This window comes from Sebastes fasciatus, chromosome 21 (assembly GCF_043250625.1).
Source record: "Sebastes fasciatus isolate fSebFas1 chromosome 21, fSebFas1.pri, whole genome shotgun sequence".
Taxonomy (NCBI): Eukaryota; Metazoa; Chordata; class Actinopteri; order Perciformes; family Sebastidae; genus Sebastes; species Sebastes fasciatus.
Genome location: NC_133815.1, coordinates 11,081,534 through 11,102,636, shown reverse-complemented (window position 1 = coordinate 11,102,636; position 21,103 = coordinate 11,081,534). Strand labels below are relative to the sequence as shown.

The 21,103-nt window shown below is 39.2% G+C and overlaps 3 protein-coding genes across 6 annotated transcripts; all 3 read left to right on the top strand.

The window, feature by feature from the left end:
* Positions 1–268: 268 nt before the first annotated feature.
* On the top strand, positions 269–2,999 carry LOC141759315 (cystatin-B-like). Its single transcript, XM_074621297.1, has 3 exons — positions 269–406; positions 522–623; positions 2,653–2,999. The coding sequence occupies exons 1-3, from the start codon at positions 341–343 to the stop codon at positions 2,779–2,781; spliced, it is 297 nt and encodes a 98-aa protein (XP_074477398.1). The 5' UTR covers positions 269–340; the 3' UTR covers positions 2,782–2,999.
* On the top strand, positions 287–8,456 carry LOC141759314 (cystatin-B-like). 2 transcript variants are annotated; one of them, XM_074621296.1, is made up of 4 exons: positions 287–363; positions 5,738–5,780; positions 5,882–5,983; positions 8,111–8,456. In XM_074621296.1, exons 1-4 carry the CDS (start codon positions 341–343, stop codon positions 8,237–8,239), a joined length of 297 nt encoding a protein of 98 aa, XP_074477397.1. In that variant the 5' UTR covers positions 287–340; the 3' UTR covers positions 8,240–8,456. The 2 variants fall into 2 exon arrangements, with proteins under 2 accessions (XP_074477397.1, XP_074477396.1); XM_074621295.1 differs by lacking the exon at positions 287–363 and having other exon boundaries at positions 5,620–5,780.
* A 3,817-nt stretch (positions 8,457–12,273) lies between these two features.
* LOC141759313 (cystatin-B-like) lies at positions 12,274–20,495 on the top strand. Of its 3 annotated transcripts, none has more exons than XM_074621294.1 (3): positions 12,274–13,117; positions 13,221–13,322; positions 15,174–15,522. In XM_074621294.1, exons 1-3 carry the CDS (start codon positions 13,052–13,054, stop codon positions 15,303–15,305), a joined length of 300 nt encoding a protein of 99 aa, XP_074477395.1. In that variant the 5' UTR covers positions 12,274–13,051; the 3' UTR covers positions 15,306–15,522. The 3 variants fall into 3 exon arrangements, with proteins under 3 accessions (XP_074477395.1, XP_074477394.1, XP_074477393.1); XM_074621293.1 differs by lacking the exon at positions 15,174–15,522 and adding an exon at positions 20,102–20,473 and having other exon boundaries at positions 12,798–13,117; XM_074621292.1 differs by lacking the exons at positions 12,274–13,117; positions 13,221–13,322; positions 15,174–15,522 and adding exons at positions 17,865–18,494; positions 18,617–18,718; positions 20,102–20,495.
* Positions 20,496–21,103: the final 608 nt, after the last annotated feature.

Here is a 21,103-nt window from a genome sequence, read left to right as displayed (position 1 = left end):
ACACAGCCACACCTCGGACTAAACCAAATTCCCTGTATAGAGGGAGAACAATACACTCAATTAAAATATATTTTAAGATCCTTCCTTCCTGATACTTTAAACAATCACCACTAGAAATATAAATGTGATTTTAAAACGTGCATACAAATTAGAGGTGTTATTTATTATTTTAGTCCGTTTTTAACATCATTTAGAAAGCAACCCACCCTACGACGATGGTGTAATCCAGAATACACAGTCATATAATTTCCTTACTCATCTTGAACACCTCACTGACAAAAACTAACTACATTGTTTTCTTTCGTCTTTTCGCTAATTTTCGCCACTAAAAACCGTCACGATGATGTGTGGAGGGATTGGAGACGTTCTGGTTGCTAACGAAAAAGTCCAGAAGATCTGTGACAAAGTAAGTAGAAAGACAAAGGCTTTTTATTGTTACACTTTGACTCACACTTTGGTTCCACACAGTAAACATGGCCTGTATTTCATTTTGATGTTGCTATCATCGCATTGTCCCTCAGGTAAAGCCCCATGCAGAGAAAAAAGCAGGCAAAACGTATGATGTTTTCACAGCCAAGACCTACAAGAGTCAGGCGGTGGCTGGCACCAACTACTTCATCAAGGTATGATTATTATTTACAGGGTAAAAAACACAATAGCAAAACTAGGGAGGCCTTGAAGGTTATTTTTTTTTTTTTTTTTTTTCTTGTCTTAATTTTCAGGACTTCTGGAGCTCCCTACAAAACAGATCAATGACTAGAAACGACTTTTTACTCTGTAGCAACAAGATCAAGTGAAATTTACAGTGGTTATTGTCACTTTTTTTTTTTTTTTTTTACATCAATAATGGATCACATAACTTTAGCCTTACATTCAGTTATTATAGTGTTAAAGCATCTTAATGTCAGTGAGTTCAGACACCTCTGATTGGCTCTAATGATGCAATCAGGGATTTTTAGAATCTTAGCTCCTTGCAGTAATGAGATTTCTGATTGCTTTAAGAAAAGAAAATTACATTATAGGTTATATTATAACTTTAATTTAAGAATGTTAGTTCACATATCTTTTCTTTTTGGTATGGACTTGACTTTATAAATATCTGTTTCCAAACAATTAGTAGACTAAAATCTAGAATAATGCTGTTGAATCCTCACTGGATTCACTAATTTCTTTGAACTATTTGTATTGTATGACAAATTTGCTGTATAAAGGATCAGGACAGCTTCACAAGCATCCCGGTGTTGTGTTAACAGCAGCTATTCGGTAGGCTACATATTGGGAAGTATTTATCTGACGCCCATTCAGGCACCGAAACCACAAATAGTGGTATGTAGTTATATGCACATATTTTTCTTTTCTTTTAAAAACTTGCAGGCTACTCTTTACTACAGACCTATAAAATAATGTCACAACTCCCACATTCCCACATAAACTTAATTTTCTCAATTCAATTCAATTCAATTCAATTTATTTGTATATATGGTAAAATCATAACAGAAGTTATCTTGAGACGCTTTTTATATAGAGCAGGTCTAGACCGTACTCTATAGTTTAGAGACCCAACAAGAGATCCTACCAAGAGCATTGCATTGGTATGTGCTGTGGCCAGGAAAAACTCCCCGTTTAGCAGGTAGAAACCTAGAGTAGAACCGGGTGGCCAGCCATCTGCCGCGACCGGTTGGGTTTTGAGAGAGAGAGAGAGATAGAAAGAGAGAGAGAGACAGAGAGAGAGGGAGAGATGCAGAGCAACCACAATAATAGCACAGCAGCTGTAAGAACTAATACAAATAGGACTAATAACAAAAATCATTAGTAGTAATAACAGGCTACTAAATATTCCCCACTCCACCCTAGATGGAAAACACCCCTACAGGTGAGCTATTGGATACAGTAGTAGTAGTAGCTGTAGTAGTAGTAGTGTTATAAATCTGTGCATCACCAACTCACCATGTTTCCCAGACTCCATTCTGATTCCAGTCAAAATAAACCACCATGCGCCGGGCTAAAGTCCTCTTCTCCTCCAGAGCAGTGTTGGCTATATTACAGGAGTTATCACGACCATAAAACTTGTGTGTCTTTCATATGTATATGTAGGGAAAGATCTGACCTGGGTCCCCTTTTGAGCTCACAGTGTCAGTTAGTGCCAGCCAATCATATATATATATCGATCAAAAGATTAAGTACAAGTAGACTTATATATATATATATATTTATAAGTCTACTTATTTATAAGTCTATATATATATATATATATATACATATATATTTATATATGTATATATATATATATATATATTTATTTATTTATATATATATATATATATATATATATATATATATATATATATATATATATATATATATAATTAAGTCTTCTTGCCTTATAGACCTACAGAAAGGTATTCTTGGCTTGTAGTTGTGCTTACTTTTTGATAGACTAGCCTATTAGTGTGTGACTGTGACTGTGGACTTGCATCCTTCAGGGGGACATAAATGTGACTTTAAATAACTGCTAACGTTGCTCCTTGTCTGCAGGATATATAATTATCCATTTGCCAACAAGTATAGTAGATCTGTGTTGTGTTTACAGCTGGTTTCTGCTGCCTTCAAGTGGCCAAGATCTTCTAAAACTTTACTTTTACTTCCTTGCAGGTCCATGTGGGAGGAGATGATTATGTTCACCTCCGTGTTTTCGAAATACTCCCATGTTATGGAGGAGACATAGAGCTGAGTGATATGCAGCACCCCAAGACCCTCAAAGACGATATTGAGCACTTCTAATGGGATCCTAAACCAAACAAAGCATCAGTGCCATCAGGCTGCCGTCTCATTAGAATCAGTTGTGATCAAATTATCCTGGCTCATTATATAAAACAAAAGCAGTTCCCATCCCTAACATATTATAACATACTGTGTCGTACTGTAGATCATGATGTAAGGAGTATGTCAAAATGGAACTATTTTGTACAAGATGAATGAATAAACAAATTTGATTTGTGTTTCTCCTGCTGTTCACTTCCGCCACACCCTGGCAGAAACATCGAGACAGCACATGAGACAACATGAAGAAAACAAGTGCGTCGCACAGCCTGCTGGGAAGAGAAAACATGTCGCGTCTTTCTTCCTTCTTCTTCTACTATAATAAAAAAAATGTCCCTCAATAAACGCTGCTTATGACGCCATCCTCAGGTAGGAAAGGTGAAGGGTCTCGTGTTGTCTAAATATTTGCTAAATATTAGTCAGTTCACATTTAAAAAGACAAAAAACAAGAAACAAGCATATGACTTGCCAGAAATAACTTATTTAAGATTTATTTTGTATGTGTTATTATGTGTAGTTGACATTATGAACCAAACCATTTGGTCATTTAATCAAATTACATGCAGCAGAAATTAAAATAATAGCATTTGTTTTATCTTTATCCCAGTTTGAGAGCCACATTTTCCATGATTAGCCAAAAATATATCAATTATGCTGATTTAAACCTGCAGTAGGCAGAATATTTTTGGCATCATTGGGAGAAAATGCCATAATAACCTTTCAGCATATTGTAATTCAAGACTTCTGCACCTCCTCATGGCTCTGTTTTCAGGCTTTAAAAAATCTATGACGGGAGACTTTGGCCAATCACAGGTCATTTCAGAGAGAGAGCATTCCTATTGGCTGTTCATTCAACCGAGGCAGCTGTCAATCACTCCTAAACTCCGATCAAATATGAATCAATATTCTTTTACTGTAATGCCTATTTCTTGCCTCAAATGTTTTCAGAAACATCTTGTAGCATACTGTTTAGCTGTAAAATGATAAAGTTTGCTTTATCATTTTACAGCTGCTGGCTGATAGATGAAAATCAGGATGAGGATGTCTCACACTTGTCCAGCTGATGTCCTCATTGGGCTTCACAAGCGCTCGTTTCTATATCCCATCATGAGTTGGTCAGCCTCCCGTGATTTATTTGTGCTTGTGGCTGACTATATATATATATATATATATATTAGTAAAGTAACTCAGTACATTTACTCAATACTGTACTGAAGCACAATTGTATTTTACTTGAATATCTTCTGCTACTTTTATACTTTTTACTCCACAACATTTATTTGATAACTTTTGCGTATTCAGATTAATAACAAAATATAATCGGCAAATACCTTTAAGGTTAAAATAAGACAAGACTTTATTGATCCCCAGGGTGGAAATCATTGTATAAAGTCATTTAAATTAGCCTCACCTTAAATGCATCAATAAATAAAATCCAAAAATATAATATGCATTATTCTTTTACTTTTGGTATTTCATTTTGATGCTAATACTTTTATACTTTTAGCCTATATATAAGTATAATTTTGAATGCAGGACTTTTACTTGTAACAGAGTATTTCTACACTGTGACATTGCTATTTATACTAAAGTTAAATATCTGAGTACTTATTTCACCACTGGCAGTTCTTCTAATTTGTACGAAATAGTAAAGTAAAGTAAGCCTGCAAGTATCTCAAAATTGTATTTGAATACAGTGATTTAGTAGGCTTGATGTAGTTGGTTACTTTCCACAACCTCAAGTAGAGGAAATGAAGTATTTGAATCATGACCTCTGGCCCGTTGAGTGATTATAGCCTGTCAACATTGTTGATGTGCTGATTAAAAGAGGAATCTGCAATCTAATCCAAGTTGAATAAATTAATTATCCACTGTCACGAAACCTGTTCAGTAGGGAAAGTTTTTTAAACCACAACTTGACATACTGCATATCTTATTGATGGTTGCAAGAAAAATGATCACTATTAACTGGATGAAGACGAACCCTCCCACAATTGCTCAATGGTTACAAAAAGTCAAACAGGTGTACATGATGGAATACATGACTGCCCAGGTACAACTGAAATTGCCTATTTTTAAAAGGAGATGGATGTTAGTTATAGAATACCTTAGTCAGGAATCCTGTACTTAATTGTCTTTGATGTAGAGTTTTTGTAGATATATATGTGGTTGGATGTGTGTGCACTCCATCCATATGCGGCGTTACTTTGTTTTTGGCCCAGTCTCAAGGTGGTTTTGTTTTGTGATGATTAATTGCCTGTTAATTTGTATTAATGGCAATAAAGTAAAAAAACTAAAAAAACACAACTTGACTACAGAGAGGGTTAAGGTTGCAGTCTATGCTTTGTTTTGGGGAGTTTATCTTCTGCACAGCAGAAACTGTTAAAAGAGGAAATACAAGAAAGAAAAAAAGCTTATGGAGCTGTTTAGTTAGTATACATGACTCATCTTTGATCCTCAAAATCACAAGTTGTGCATGACTTTTTCAGTCTGTATTTGCAAAGTCTAGTCACTTCCCAGCAGTGTTTAAACCTCATAGTCAGATGTCATATCCAAACACAGCCACGCCTCGGACTAAACCAAATACCCTGTACAGAGGGAGAACAATACACTCAATTCAAATCTATTTTAACATCCTTCCTGATACTTTAAACAATCAACACTAGAAATATAAATGTGATTTTAAAACCTGCATACTAGTTAGAGATGTTTTTTATTATTATTTTAGTCAGTTTGTGACATAATTTAGAAAGCAACCCCCCTACGCCGATGGTATGATCCAGAATACAGAATCATGTGATTTCCTGACTCATCTTGAACGCCTCACTGACAAAAACTAACTACGTTGTCTTTTGTCTTTTCGCTACATTTCGCCACTAAAAACCGTCACGATGTCGAAATGTGGAGGGATTGGAGAAGTTAAGGATGCTAACGAAGAAGTCCATAAGATCTGTGAAAGCGTAAGTAGAAAAAAAGCCTTTTTATTATTACACTTTGGTTCCACACAGTAAACATGGCCTGTATTTCATTTTGATGTTGCGATCATCTCATTGTCCCTCAGGTAAAGCCCCATGCAGAGAAACAAGCAGGGAAAACGTTTGATGTTTTCACAGCCAAGACCTACAAGACTCAGCTGGTGTCTGGGACCAACTACTTCATCAAGGTAGGGTTATTAGGCTCTTTTGAGATGCGCCTCATCTGGAAAGTAGACGAGATCAGGCAGCAGCAGCAGGAGGCGGGGATAAAAAGCTGCGTTCAAGACGGACAGTCTCCATCAGCCTTCACGGAATTTTTCAGGAAGTCACAGAAAAAGTTACTTCCTGTTAGATCCGATCTGTAGGCCACTAGTAGTTTTCAGACCACGTTGGGATTTATTTATATTTGTTTGTAAATATACGTGGAAATGTGCGTGTATCTGGCATTGGATTCTATCCTTTATCATTTTTATGTCCACCTTGTAAAGCAAATGATGAGCACTCGTTTTAATAAGTGTTATATATAGATAACCTTCATTATTATAACAATTATTATTATCAACCACACAACATGTGTTTAACAGATTCATGGCACAACATGAGACTAATACAATATAGCGTTAAATATTACAATTACACAGAAAGTTGTGTTTTTCTACTACGCGTGGTGTTTGCTGTCAAAACTAAGAGCCAATTAGCTCTTTGATCAGCGCGAGCCAGGCGTTTCCCCTTAATGCCTTGGGTCTTGCAGTCGGTGGAGAGCTAGCCTCCAGGAAGTGCGCCGGTTAACGATCCGGACTTTCGTAGTGGCCAAACGGCGGTACTGCAACTTCCATGTCAGTCACATGATGCGAGTGGGCTCAAAAAGACCTTTCCAAATAGACTTACATCGGGAAAGAGATGTCTGTAACTCAGCGGATACATTTTCTTGAGGTGAATCAACTTCCCAGTACGAATACTCTAATAGCCCTTATTGAAAAAAAATAAGTTTTTAAAGTTGTAAAATGCACTAATAGCTGAATCCAGAGTTATTTCCCTTCCTCCGTTCATGTGAGTGAGACCCAGACCGTGACGTTGGGACCCTGTGACCGAGTCATGTGACCGAGCGGACGCTACTGCGCATGTCCCAGTTGCCCAAGATCCGCCAAGATACGCGTACTTTCCAGACGGAAGTCGAGCCATTTAGGCTTCATGCGCCAATGACATGACACAGAAGTGTTGGCTATATTACAGGAGTTATCACGACCATAAAACTTGTGTGTCTGTCATATGTATATGTAGGGAAAGATCTGACCTGCGTCCCCTTCTGAACTCACAGTGCGCAGTTAGTGCCAGCCAATCTTGCTCTTATAGTCCACAACCACTGCTACACCAGTCTGACAAGTTATTAGTACAATAACAATCTTACAATTAAAATAATTATTACTTATTACATCTCGTTGAGTGAAGCTACACCTTTGGATGGAATTCCATGAACACAGACTAAAAATAAACACTTGCACAAAGGTCCAGTGTAAACCCTGATAGGATAATGTTATATGGAGGCTTACTATGCATGCATTAACTCATTGCTGTGATTTATTTATGTAGCATTCTGGCACCTATAGTGTGATCTGATTTATAGGGTGTTGCCCAGACCTGCCATTTATAGTCCTCTCCCCTCTACCTTTTTACACTGCACAGTTAATGTTGGGAGTATCATCCCTCCACATCACACCATGTCTTTAGTCATCATGATTGTAAGGTCCTTACACCATCTAGGCCTACTGACAGCAGCTAAAGCTCAGTCCTTAGAAGACATTTCAGCACACCCTTACCAAAAAGAAGTTTATTCAAGTGTGCTATTAGTATACTTCTTTTAAACTTAATATAAGAGAGCATACATTCAGTTTACTTTGTATGTACTTATCAGAGATATACTTAACAAAAGTATACATGAGTATACTTGGCTCATACTGACAAGTATACAGAAAAGTCTAAGTGTACTTGGCTTATAAGTCTACTTGTACTTAATCTTTTGATCGATATATATATATATATAATTAAGTATTCTTACCTTATAGAGCTACAGAAAGGTATTCTTGGCTTGTAGTTTAGCTAACTTTTTGATAGAGTAGCCTATTAGTGTGTGACTGTGACTGTGGACTTGCATCCTTCAGGGGGTCATAAATATGACTTTAAATAACTGTTAACGTTGCTCCTTGTCTAGGATATATAATTATCCATTTCCACAGATCTGTGTTGTGTTTACAGCTGGTTTCTGCTGCCTTCAAGTGGCCAAGATCTCCTGAACCTTTACTTTTACTCCCTTGCAGGTCCATGTGGGAGGAGAGGATCACGTTCACCTCCGTGTTTACAAACCCCTCCCATGTAATGGAGAAATACAGCTGAGTAAAATGCAGCACTCCAAGTCCTCCGATGACGACATTGAGTACTTCTCCTAAACCAAACAAAGCATCAGTGCCATCGGGCTGCCGTCTCATTATAATCAGTAATGATCAAATTATCCTGGCTCATTATATAATGTAATGCTATATGCAGCTCCCATTCCTAACATAGTATAACATACTGTGTCGTACTGTAGATCATGATGTAAGGAGCATGTCAAAATGGAACTATGTTGTACAAGATGAATGAATAAATTAATTTGATTTGATGTGATATTAGATGTTACTTCTCTTTGTTTCTGCATTTTCATTCTCAATACGTGGTCAACATCTTAAAATAAGAATATGTGTATTCTTTAAAATAGTGAATTTGATTCTTTACACCAAAGTAACATTCAAAAGTAAATGTAATTAGTTGCATTATAAACGGTTTTAAGGTTTCAGGCTTCATACGAGGTGAAAAATGACGACACATTAAACTGTATCTTAAACAAAAGTATCTGTTGCACGGACACTGAGCCGTGCAACCCTCATTGGGTTTCACATTTGCTTGTTTGTTTATCTCCATCATGTGATGGCATTGATTTATTTGTGCTTGTGGCTAACTATATATATATATACAGTGTGTATATATATATATATATATATATATATATATTAGTTAAGTCAAGTCAATTTTATTTGTATAGCCCAAAATCACAAATCACAAATTTGCCTCAGTAACTCAGTACATTTACTCAATACTGTACTTAAGCTATTATTTTACTTGAATATCTTCTGCTACTTTATACTTTTTACTCGCCAACATTTTTTTGATAACTTTTGCAAATTCAGATTAATAACAAAATATAATCAGCAAATACCTTTAAGGTTAAAATAAGATAAGACTTTATTGATCCCCAGGGGGGAAATCACAAGCAGTACACTGTATAAAGTCATTTATATTAGCCTCACCTTAAATGCATCAATAATTATAAACCAAAAATATAATATACATTATTCTTTTACTTTTGGTATTTCATTTTGATGCTAATACTTTTGTACTTTTAGCCTATATATAAGTATAATTTTGAATGCAGGACCTTTACTTGTAACAGAGTATTTCTACACTGTGACATTGCTATTTATACTAAAGTTAAATATCTGAGTACTTCTTTCACCACTGACAGTTCTTCTAATTTGTACGAAATAGCCTATAAAGTGGGATACAATGTAAATAGCTTATAGTCTTGACTATAATACTCAAGTAAAGTAAGCCTACAAGTATCTCAGAATTGTATTTGAATACAGTGATTTAGTAGGCGTGATGTACTTGGTTACTTTCCACAACCTCAAATAGAGGAAATGAAGTGTTAAAAAAAGAAGAATGAATCATGACCTCTGGCCCGTTGAGTGATTATAGCCTGTCAACGTTGTTGATGTGTTGATTAAAAGAGGAATCTGCAATTTAATCCAAGTTGAATAAATTAATTATCCACTGTCACGAAACCTGTTCAGTAGGGAAGGTTTTTTAAACCACAACTTGACGTACTGCATATCTTATTGATGGTTGCAAGAAAAATGATCACTATTAACTGGATGAAGACGAACCCTCCCACAATTGCTCAATGGTTACAAAAAGTCAAACAGGTGTACATGATGGAATACATGACTGCCCAGGTACAACTGAAATTGCCTATTTTTAAAAGGAGATGGATGTTAGTTATAGAATACCTTAGTCAGGAATCCTGTACTTAATTGTCTTTGATGTAGAGTTTGTGTAGGTATATCTGTTGCACGGGCACTGAGCCGTGAAGCTCACCCAACCTTCAAGACAGTAGCTGACAGGAAGTAAACTTGGACCAAAGCTGTTACCCTAGCAACAGAACGGCAATGAAAAGGTCTATAGCCACAGTAACAGCATGCTAGCATGGCTGTATGGTGTTTGCCTCCTGCCTGCAGGTTTCCAGAATCTCGGCCAGCTTCCTCAGGACCTGGTCATGCCGCCATCTGTTGCGTCCTTGGGTCAGTGCAGTTTTGCATCCTGACAGGATGTGTTGTAAGCTTGCATTGATGGTACTGCACAGGGAGCAGCTCTCCTCGTTGCTGAACCACTGATGGAGGTTTCGAGGACAGGGCAGGGTGTCGTAGGTTGCACGGATGAGAAAGCTGAGTCTGGTTTGTGGAATCTTTCAAAGATCTGCCCAACTGATTGACCTGTCGATGGTGCTCTCCCACGTTGTCCAGACTCCCTGGCGACCCTGTGACACAGCCTTGATCTTAAAGCGCTCATGCTCTGTCCTCGTTACCTCAGCTACCACCATCGCTTTCCTCTTCTTTCCTGTTGGCCTTGGACCAGAAGCGAGGTGCTTCTCCCCAGCCTAGTCCTGCGCGTCCAGTCTGGATTCTGCCAACGATCTCTTGGTGTTGCAGCCTGCTGATCGCCTGGTCGACTCCTGCCTGGCTTCTCCATTTCCGCCCTGTATGGACGGGAGCATTCGCACTTCTCACCAGCGGGTCGGTAGACTCCCTTAGCTCCAGGACCAATCTTGCCTTTTCCTGTTTGTAACCCAGGCTGATGGACTGGAGCGGGAGCTGCAGTGCATTCCTCCCAAAGAGGCCAGTGTCGGAGAGGCATCGAGGCAGCCCTAGCCATTTCCGGATGTATGTGTTGGTTGCTTGGTCCATCCTGCTGGCTGTGGATGAGGGAATTTCTGACATCTTCAGTGGCCACATCACCCTTCGGTACAAAGTGGACTGATAACACCACACTTTATACTTTCCAGGGAGCTGGGTTTGGTCGATTCTGGCCAGGTCATCTGTGAGCTGTTTCAGTGCAACTTTCCCCATCTGCCTGTCGGAGAGCTCTGCCATGTACTGCCTTCCTAGGCTCTGGATGGGCTGGTTGGCCAGGAGCGGGATTTCCTCTCCGCCTGCAACAAAAATGGTGCTGTCACTTCTGACTTCTCTTCAGAGAGAGAGGCTTCGTGACTTTGATGGCTTGATCTTCATTCTTGCCCACGTCACAAGTTCATCCAGCCTTTTCAGCAGCCTAGCTGTACATGCTGCTGTCTGCAGGATGCTTGTTACGTCTTCCATATAGCTTCTCAGTGGAGGGAGCCTCTGTCCTGACTGCAGCTTTACGCCTCTGACCATTTGTCCGTCTCCAATCAGGATCACTTCGAAAGCTGTCACAAACAGGATGGGGGAGATTGAGCACCCCATGGCGATTCCTACCTCCAAGCGCTGCCACCTTGTTGTGAAGTCTTGGTGGGCAAAGCACATCTGGAGATCCTTGAAGTATCTTGCCACTAGGCTGCTGATGGTGTCAGGAATGTAGAAAAACTCCATGGCAAACTCAATGAGCTGGTGGGGAACGGATACATAGGCGTTAGCTAGATCTAGCCACATGACATGCAGGTCGCCTTTCTCTCGCTTGGCTCTCTGGATCTGTTCCCATATCATTGCGGAGTGCTCCACACATCCCGGAAAGCTTGGCACACCTCCCTTCTGAACGCTGGTGTTGATGTATCCATTGCCAATGAGGTAGTTGGTCATCCTCTTGGCATCCTCTTGTGCTGAGCTCTTTGTCCAGCCTCTGCCACTCCGCAGCCTCGTTTGCTTTTGGCCAGTTGAGATTGTTCCTTCTTCGTGGTTCCTTCCTCTCCACCTCCTGGCACGGCTCCACCGTTGGGGAATTGCTAGTTGTGCTCCTTGCATGCACACGTACAGGGGGATTACTGTCAACTACTGGGCCTTCTACGACTGCCAACTGCCCGCCTTCAGCAACGCCGGGTCCTTGTGCTCTGTGGTTTTCTACCTGGCTTATGGTATCTCTTGTCTGACCTGACTGAACAGTGCAAGGTTGCTACTGGCCTTTCCCAAAACACTTTGCTCTTCCCTGATGAATTCGTAACCGCCTGTACGTGGTCACTTTCTCCCAGCCACACTTGCATTTCTGGATGATCTTTATATTGTCCATGTTCATTCCAGTCATTTCCGTGTTGTCTGTCCGGTTAGGCCCTTCTTTCATCCCGCCTCTCGAGGGGCTTCGGGTTGTCCTTTCTTATTTGTCTTCGTAGTCAGATTGTGGCTGTCTCCTGGTCAAGAGACTAGCAGGATAGGTGACTAGCCACCCACTACCAGTGCAGTCTTTCCCGCTGTCATCCAGTCTTTCCTGGCTGTCCTCCAGTCTGCCCTGGACTCCAACTGCCCTTTCAAAGTAGTCACTGGGTATCCCAGGAGGTTCACTGGAAATACAGGTGGGTGTTCCTAAATTAATTATCCACTGTCACAAAACCTGTTCATCATGGAACGTTTTTTAAACAACAACTTGACTACAGAGAGGGTTAAGGTTGCAGTCTACTCTTTGTTTTTGGGAGTTTTTCTGCTGCACAGCAGAAACTGTTAAAAGAGGAAATAAGAAAAGCTTATGGAGCTGTTTAGTTAGTATACATGACTCACTGTTTTTCAGTCCAACCAGTCTGTATTGGCAAAGTCTAGTCACTTCCCAGTAGTGTTTAAACCTGATGGTCAGATATTCCATCCAAACACAGCCACACCTCGGACTAAACCAAATTCCCTGTACAGAGGGAGAACAATACACTCAATTAAAATATATTTTAAGATCCTTCCTTCCTGATACTTTAAACAATCACCACTAGAAATATAAATGTGATTTTAAAACGTGCATACAAATTAGAGGTGTTATTTATTATTTTAGTCCGTTTTTAACATCATTTAGAAAGCAACCCACCCTACGACGATGGTATAATCCAGAATACACAGTCATATAATTTCCTGACTCATCTTGAACACCTCACTGACAAAAACTAACTACATTGTTTTCTTTCGTCTTTTCGCTAATTTTCGCCACTAAAAACCGTCACGATGATGTGTGGAGGGACTGGAGACGTTCAGGTTGCTGACGAAAAAGTCCAGAAGATCTGTGACGAAGTAAGTAGAAAGACAAAGGCTTTTTATTATTACACTTTGGTTCCACACAGTAAACATGGCCTGTATTTCATTTTGATGTTGCTATCATCTCATTGTTCCTCAGGTAAAGACCCAGGCAGAGAAACAAACAGGCAAAACGTATGAAGTTTTCACAGCCAAGAAATACAGGGCTCAGACTGTGGCCGGGACCAACTACTTCATCAAGGTATGATTATTATTACAGGGTAAAGAACATAATAGCAAAACTATGGAGGTCCTGAAGGTTAAGGTTTTTTGTTGTTGTTGTTGTTTTAATTTTCAGGACTTCTGGAGCTCCCTACAAAACAGATCAATGACTAGAAAAGACTTTTACTCTGTAGCAACAAGATCAAGAGATTTACAGTGGTTATTGTTAGCCTTACATTCAGTTATTATAGTGTTAAAGCATCTTAATGTCAGTGAGTTCAGACACCTGATGGGCTCTAATGATGCAATCAGGGATTTTTAGAAAAACACTGTCAATCTTAGCTCCTTGCAGTAATGAGATTTCTGATTGCTTTAAGAAAAGAAAATTACATTATAGGTTATATTATAACTTTAATTTAAGAAAAGACCTGTTAGTTCACATGTCTTTTCTTTTTGGTATGGACTTGACTGCATAAATATCTGTTTCCAAACAATTAGTAGACTCAAATCTAGAATAATGCTGTTGAATCCTCAATTTCTTTGAACTATTTGTATTGCATGTCAAATTTGCTGTAAAGGATCAGGACAACTTCACAAGCATCCCGGTGTTGTGTTAACAGCAGCCATTCGGTAGGCTACATATTGGGAAGTATTTATCTGGCGCCCATTCAGGCACCGAAACCAAAAATTCAGTCTACAAAAACTATGTAGTTGTAGTTATATGCACATATTTTTCTTTTCTTTTAAAAACTTGCAGGCTACTCTTTAATACAGACCTATAAAATAATGTCACAACTCCCACATTCCCACATAAACTTAATTTTCTCAATTCAATTCAATTTATTTTTATATGGCGTCAAATCATAACAGAAGTTATCTCGAGACGCTTTTTATTTAGAGCAGGTCTAGACCGTACTCTATAGTTTAGAGACCCAACAAGAGATCCCACCAAGAGCATTGCATTGGTATGTGCTGTGGCCAGGAAAAAGTCCCCGTTTAGCAGGTAGAAACCTAGAGTAGAACCGGGTGGCCAGCCATCTGCCGCGACCGGTTGGGTTTTGAGAGAGAGAGAGAGACAGAGACAGAGACAGAGAGAGATACAGAGAGAGAGAGAGAGAGAGAGAGAGAGAGAGAGAGAGAGAGAGAGAGAGAGAGAGAGAGAGAGAGAGAGAGAGAGAGAGAGAGAGAGAGAGAGAGAGAGAGAGAGAGAGAGAGAGAGAGAGAGAGAGAGAGAGAGAGAGAGAGATGCACAGCAACCACAATAATAGCACAGCAGCTGTAAGAACTAATACAAATAGGACTAATAACAAAAATCAATAGCAGTAATAATAGGCTACTAAATATTCCCCACTCCACCCTAGATGGAAAATCTAATATAAGAGAGTACACTTTTAGTTTACTTTTTATGTACTTATCAGAGATATACTTAACAAAAGTATACATAAGTACATACATAAGTATACTTGGCTCATACTGAGAAGTACACAGAAAAGTCTAAGTGTACTTGGCTTATACTGACAAGTATATAGAAAAGTTTAAGTGTACTTGGCTTATAAATCCACTTGTACTTAATCTTTTGATCGAGATGTACTTAAGAAAAGTATAATTAAGTATTCTTGCCTTATAGACCTACAGAAAGGTATACTTGACTTGTAGTTTAGCTAACTTTTTGATAGAGTAGCCTATTACTGTGTGACTGTGACTGTGGACTTGCATCCTTCAGGGGATATAAATGTGACTTTAAATAACTGCTAACGTTGCTCCTTGTCTGCAGGATATATAATTATCCATTTGCCAACAAGTATAGTAGATCTGTGTTGTGTTAACAGCTGGTTTCTGCTGCCTTCAAGTGGCCAAGATCTCCTGAACCTTTACTTTTACTCCCTTGCAGGTCCATGTGGGAGGAGATGATCATGTTCACCTCCGTGTTTTCAAACCCCTCCCATGTAATGGAGGAAAACTAGAGCTGAGTAAAATGCAGCACTCCAAGTCCTCCGATGACGAGATTGAGTACTTCTCCTAAACCAAACAAAGCATCAGTGCCTACAGGCTGCCGTCTCATTATAATCAGTAATGATCAAATTATCTTGGCTCATTATATAATGCAATGCTATATGCAGCTCCCATTGCTAACATATTATAACATACTGTGTCGTACTGTAGATCATGATGTAAGGAGCATGTCAAAATGGAACTATTTTGTACAAGATGACTGAATAAATGAATTTGATTTGATGTGATATTAGATGTTGTGTGAGGGCTTTGGTTTAGGACCCAGAAGCAGACACAGACACAGTTGGATGGTGGTTGAAAGTCAGGTGGATTTATTATAATAAAAGGTGGTGAGGGCGTTGGAGAAGGCAGGGGACAGGCAGGCTGTTGAGCAGGGTGGAGTAGCTGGAGGAATGAGCTGCGGCGGCGTGAGGATGGCTCGATGGGAGGCTGGCACTGGAATCCAGAAGACAGGAGAACACAATGTTAAATATCAGAAGCACTAGGGAACACAAGAATTACTCTGGTAATTATAGTACAGAGCGGCCGAGAGAATACCAACTGGTAGGCAGAACAATCTGGCGAGGACTGGCAGGAAAGCTGGTGTTCTTGTACTGTGGGTTGATTAGGTGATTGTTGACAGGTGCAGAGTGCAGAGTGGAGAGTGAGACCAGGTGCCTGATGAGGAAGCCGCGCCCCTGCCACACCCACACAGACAGGCAGGGGAGGGGGAGAGCCAGGGGAAGCAGAACACTGGAAAACTACTGGAGTCAAGGCCAGAGCCGTGACATGTTGCTTTTCTTTGTTTCTGCTTTTTCATTCTCAATTCGTGGTCAACATCTTAAAATAAGAATATGTGTATTCTTTAAAATAGTGAATTTGATTCTTTACACCAAGAGTAACATTCAAAAGTAAATGTAATTAGTTGCATTATAAACAGTTTTAAGGTTTCAGGCTTCATACGAGGTGAAACATGAGGACAAATTAAACTGTATCTTAAACAAAAGTATCTGTTGCACGGGCACTGAGCCGTGAAGCTCACCCAACCTTCATGACTTTTGCATGAGTCACATGCAGTGTATTGATCCCCCCCTTTTGTTTGAACAAAAACTCGTTGTGTAAACTAAGCTCGCTGTTATAAATCACTTCCACTGCACTGGAGATGAACCATGAACCTGATGACTTAATTTTAATGGTATGAATGTGAAAAAAAAAGACTTGAATTTGTTTATCTTTCTGAAAAACATCATGAAGTTTCAATTCACACGGCAACTATTGACACATGTAACAAATTCTTTTTACAATGATTTACTATTATTTTCAAATGCATTTTAAGCATACTATTTATACATTTGTTTTAAAGGTATATATCAACCTCTCTAATTAACCACTGTAATTAACACACCTGGCATGCAGCACAGGCTATATGCTCTCAACACAGGTAAAAACATACAATCTCATTTATATTCTGCTCTCACATAACGGTCTCTGCCACTTTGATCAAGCGAGATTTAAATCGGCTACTGTATAGTTTTTACATAAACAATGGATCACATAACTACCTTTATGTGAAAGGGGTCGCTTGTAGTGATGAACGCACAGGGAATTATCACAGTTCCCCTCTATTCTATGAAGGTTTATAGCAACTTTCAGCTATTGTTCTGGTTTTCTGGCCCACAACTTTATTGCTTTGGTTCACTCTCACCTCTCGAGACTCATTGCATCATTTTTGGCTGCAGCAGGTGAAAAAGCTCTAAAAACCCACTGTGCATTACCTGCCCAGCACCAAACAATAGACAGACACAGTTAGAGACTAGCTGGTGAACATAGTGGAGCGTTTAGCAACTAAAGAGACAGATATTTTTCTCAGGAGTTGGTGGAAACCAAAACTGAGCTTAAAGAGAGCAAATAGACCCTATTGAGTACCTCTAATGGGATCCTAAACTAAACCAAGCAGTGCCTACAGGCTGCCATCGCATTATAATCAGTTATAATCAGATTATCCTGGCTCATTATCTAATGTAATGCTACATGCAGCTCCCATTCCTAACATATTATAACATACTGTGTCGTACTGTAGATTGTGATGTATGAAGTACGTCAAAATGGAACTATTTTGTACAAGATGAATTCATAAATGAATCAGATTTGTTGTGATATTAGATGTTGCTTTTCTTTCTGTGGTATCTGATTTGTGAAATAGCTGCAGGCCAGGGCGCGTCTTCAGCCGGCAGACGTGTGAAGACACAGTCAGTCCCTTCTGAAGCTGCCATCTGCTTTATGTTATGTGTGGAAAATCAAAAGATCCACTGTGACATAGTGTTTTACATAGATTTGTGTGATAACGTAAGGGTACAACTCACTATTATTAACCTCTTCGACCCCACTGACCGACCATGCTGTGCAGTTATTCAATCAAATCCTTATCCTAGAAACTTAAATTAATCATCCACTGTCACAGCCTTTTCAGGGAAATAAACTGAAGTTTTTTTTAAAACATAACTGGACTACAGAGAGGGTTTTAATCCAGATGCAGTTCAGCCTACTCTTTGTTTTAGGGAGCTTTGTATCTGCTGCACAGCAGAAATGACTGTTAAAGGAGAAAATACAAGAAAGCAGAAAAATGCATGGAGCTGTTCAGTTAGTACACGACTCATCTTTGATCCTCAAAATCAAGTCTAAACATGTAACCCACAAGTTTTCATATTTCCAGCCCAACCAGTCTGTATTTGCAAAGTCTTATTACTTTCCAGCAGTGTTTTGGACCCGTGTGACACCTGATAGTCAGATGTCACATCCAAACACAGCCACGCCTCAGACTAACCCACATTGTAAGTAAAGAGGGCAAACAAACAGAATAAACATATTAAAATATATATTGAAAATTTTCCTTCCTATATTTTGAAATGATTTACACTAAAAAATAGAAATATAATTTGTTGTTTTAATCAGTTTGTGACATTGTTTAAAAAACACACACCCTTACGCCGATGGTATAACCCATAATACAGAGTATAACTTGCCTACTCAACTTGAAAGCTGACACAAACTACATAGTCTTTGTTCGTATTAGTGCTAATTTTCACCACTAAAAACTGTCACAATGGCTTTTGTGCCACCTGAATACAGGAAGGATGATACCGGACATGAGCCTGTTATGTGTGGAGGGATTTCCTCGCCTGATGAAGCCAACGAAGACATTCAGAAGCTCTGTGATAGCGTAAGAAGAAAAAAAAGGAATATTATTATTACACTTTGACTTTGTTCTCTCAAAACTATTCACATACAGTAAACAGGGCCTGTATTTCATTTTGACGTTGCCATCATCTCATTGTCCCTCAGGTCAAGGTCCAGGCAGAGACACTATCCGGGAAGACTTATGAGGTTTTCAGAGCGATAAGCTACAAGAGGCAGACAGTGGCCGGGACCAACTACTTCATCAAGGTAATTATTATTTACAAGGCAAAAAGCACAATAACTACGGAGTCCCTTAAGTCCTGTAAGATTGACTGGAAACAACTTTTACTTGATTTAATAGTTTTTACATAAACAATGGACTGGTATGTGAAAGGAGTCGCTTAACTGTAGTGATGAACCCACAGGGAATTATCACTGAACTACTCATTTCTATGAAGGTTTATAGCAACAAGCTAAATTGATGGTTTTCAGGCCCGCAACTTTTATGTTCACTGACTGATGTAAAATCCCCTTGTGCACTACCTGTCCACCAAACGGCAGATGGACAAGGTTAGCGCCTAGCTGGTGAACATAGCAGAGCCGGAACATTTAACATTTTAGGAGCCAGATATTTTTTCTAAGGAGTTGGTGGCAGTGTTGGAAATTAACTTTTTTGTCCACCTGCCTAGATTGTATGATCTACCAGCCACTCCATATATTACCATTGGGTTTTTTGGATGGTGAGTGAAGCAAATCTATATTTTACCAGTATTTGGCTGGTGGCTGGTGCTAATTTCCAACCCTGGTTGGTGGAGACACAAAAACAAATGAGAGTGAATGTTGCACTATAAAAGAAGAAAAAGGTGGAAAAGGTAAAGTCAAAGTCAGGCTATTTGACTTAATTTCTTAAGTTTTGGCTTCGACTATCCAAATTGTTTGCAAATGTTGTGCGTTCAGAGATGCTCTTCTGCATACCTCGGTTGTAAAAAGTGCTTATTTGAGTTGCTTTTGTCTTTCTGTCCGCTCGAACCAGTCTGGTCACATTCTCCTCTGACCTCTGCCATCAACAAGGCATTTTGCCCCAGAGAACTACTCACTGGATATTTTCTCTTTTTCAGCCCATTCTCAGTAAACCCTATAGAGATAGTTGTGCATGAAAATCCCAGTAGATCAGCAGTTTCTGAAATACTCAGACCAGCCCGTCTGGCGCCAGCAACCATGCCATGTTCAGAGTCACTTAAATCATCTTTCTTCCCCACTCTGATGCTTGGTTTGAACTTCAGCGGATCGTCTTGACCATGCCTACTTGCCTAAATGCACTGAGTTGCTGCCACTTGATTGGCTGATTAGATAACTGCATTAACGAGCAGTTGAATAGTACCAAACTGGGTTGGGATATATACAAATTTTGATGACTGCACAGGAGAAATATGTTAATTCAATACATAAATGTTTACACATTACCCTATTGCGCAATTGTGACCCACCATAAAACACACATTTTCACCTTCGGGTCACATGATTTGGCTATTTGCACGTCTGGGAAAAATTCTGGATTAAGTGCTGTTATTAATTATTGTGTTTACAGCTGGTTTCCGCTGCCTCCAAGTGGCCAAGATCTTCTAAAACTTTACTTTTACTTCCTTGCAGGTCCATGTGGGAGATGAGGATTATGTTCACCTCCGTGTTTACGAAAAACTCCAATGTTATGGAGGAGACATAGAGCTGAGTGGTATGCAGCAGAACTTTCTGCATACCCTCAAAGCCGATATTGTGCACTTCTAATGGGATCCTAAAACAAACAAAGCATCAGTGCCATCAGGCTGCCGTCTCATTATAATCAGTTGTGATCAAATTATCCTGGCTCATTATATAAAACAAAAGCAGTTCCCATCCCTAACACGTTATAACATACTGTGTCGTACTGTGGATCATGATGTAAAGTGTATGTCAAAATGGAACTATTTTGTACGAAGTTTCGAAAGAATAAATAAATCAGATTTGTTGGGATATTATGGTGTTACTTTTTCTTTCTGTGGTATCTGATTTGTGAAATAGCTGCAGGCCAGGGCGTGTCTTCAACATGTGAAGAAAACAGGTTGTACAAAGAAGCAATGCAGACAAACAGAAGTCTATTCATAATGCACGGTTTAGTGTTGGATGGATATGGATCCTGGACACAAAGTCCCTCCTGAAGCTGCAGTCTGCTTTATGTGATATGTGTGCAAGAAATAACTCTTTTAATGAACTTAATTAAGTCATGGAAAGAATTTCCACATTTCTTGCTTTGATTTCAGCATTAAGCAGTTGGGTCCAACTTAATTTAACAGGGTTGGTCCAACTAATTTTACAGTAGTAAAATTACACTAGTAAATGAAGTTGATCCAACAGAATTGCTTTGTGTTGAAAGAAAGCCATTTAATCACATGGAAATACTTTCCATGAGTTAAAGCAGCAGTGGGTAGAAATGGAGCAAATATAATTAATAAAAGTTATTTTTATAAAATGGTCACTATATCCTGACAGCAGTGCATGAGACAGGTAATCTAAAAAAAAAAAAATCCTGTGCCTCTGTGTCCTCCGGTGCTCCTAATGGCATCTGCAAGATTTTACAAACCGGAGGAAAACAACCAATCAGAGCCGAGCTGGAGC

Bases quoted from the DNA above. Each gene is read 5' to 3' on its own strand.
- LOC141759315 (XM_074621297.1), top strand. From the start codon at position 341: ATGATGTGTGGAGGGATTGGAGACGTTCTGGTTGCTAACGAAAAAGTC. The intron at 407-521 runs GTAAGTAGAAAG...ATTGTCCCTCAG, and splicing joins TCCAGAAGATCTGTGACAAA to GTAAAGCCCCATGCAGAGAA. The intron at 624-2,652 runs GTATGATTATTA...ACTTCCTTGCAG, and splicing joins GCACCAACTACTTCATCAAG to GTCCATGTGGGAGGAGATGA.
- LOC141759314 (XM_074621295.1), top strand. From the start codon at position 5,712: ATGTCGAAATGTGGAGGGATTGGAGAAGTTAAGGATGCTAACGAAGAA. The intron at 5,781-5,881 runs GTAAGTAGAAAA...ATTGTCCCTCAG, and splicing joins TCCATAAGATCTGTGAAAGC to GTAAAGCCCCATGCAGAGAA. The intron at 5,984-8,110 runs GTAGGGTTATTA...ACTCCCTTGCAG, and splicing joins GGACCAACTACTTCATCAAG to GTCCATGTGGGAGGAGAGGA.
- LOC141759313 (XM_074621292.1), top strand. From the start codon at position 18,378: ATGGCTTTTGTGCCACCTGAATACAGGAAGGATGATACCGGACATGAG. The intron at 18,495-18,616 runs GTAAGAAGAAAA...ATTGTCCCTCAG, and splicing joins TTCAGAAGCTCTGTGATAGC to GTCAAGGTCCAGGCAGAGAC. The intron at 18,719-20,101 runs GTAATTATTATT...ACTTCCTTGCAG, and splicing joins GGACCAACTACTTCATCAAG to GTCCATGTGGGAGATGAGGA.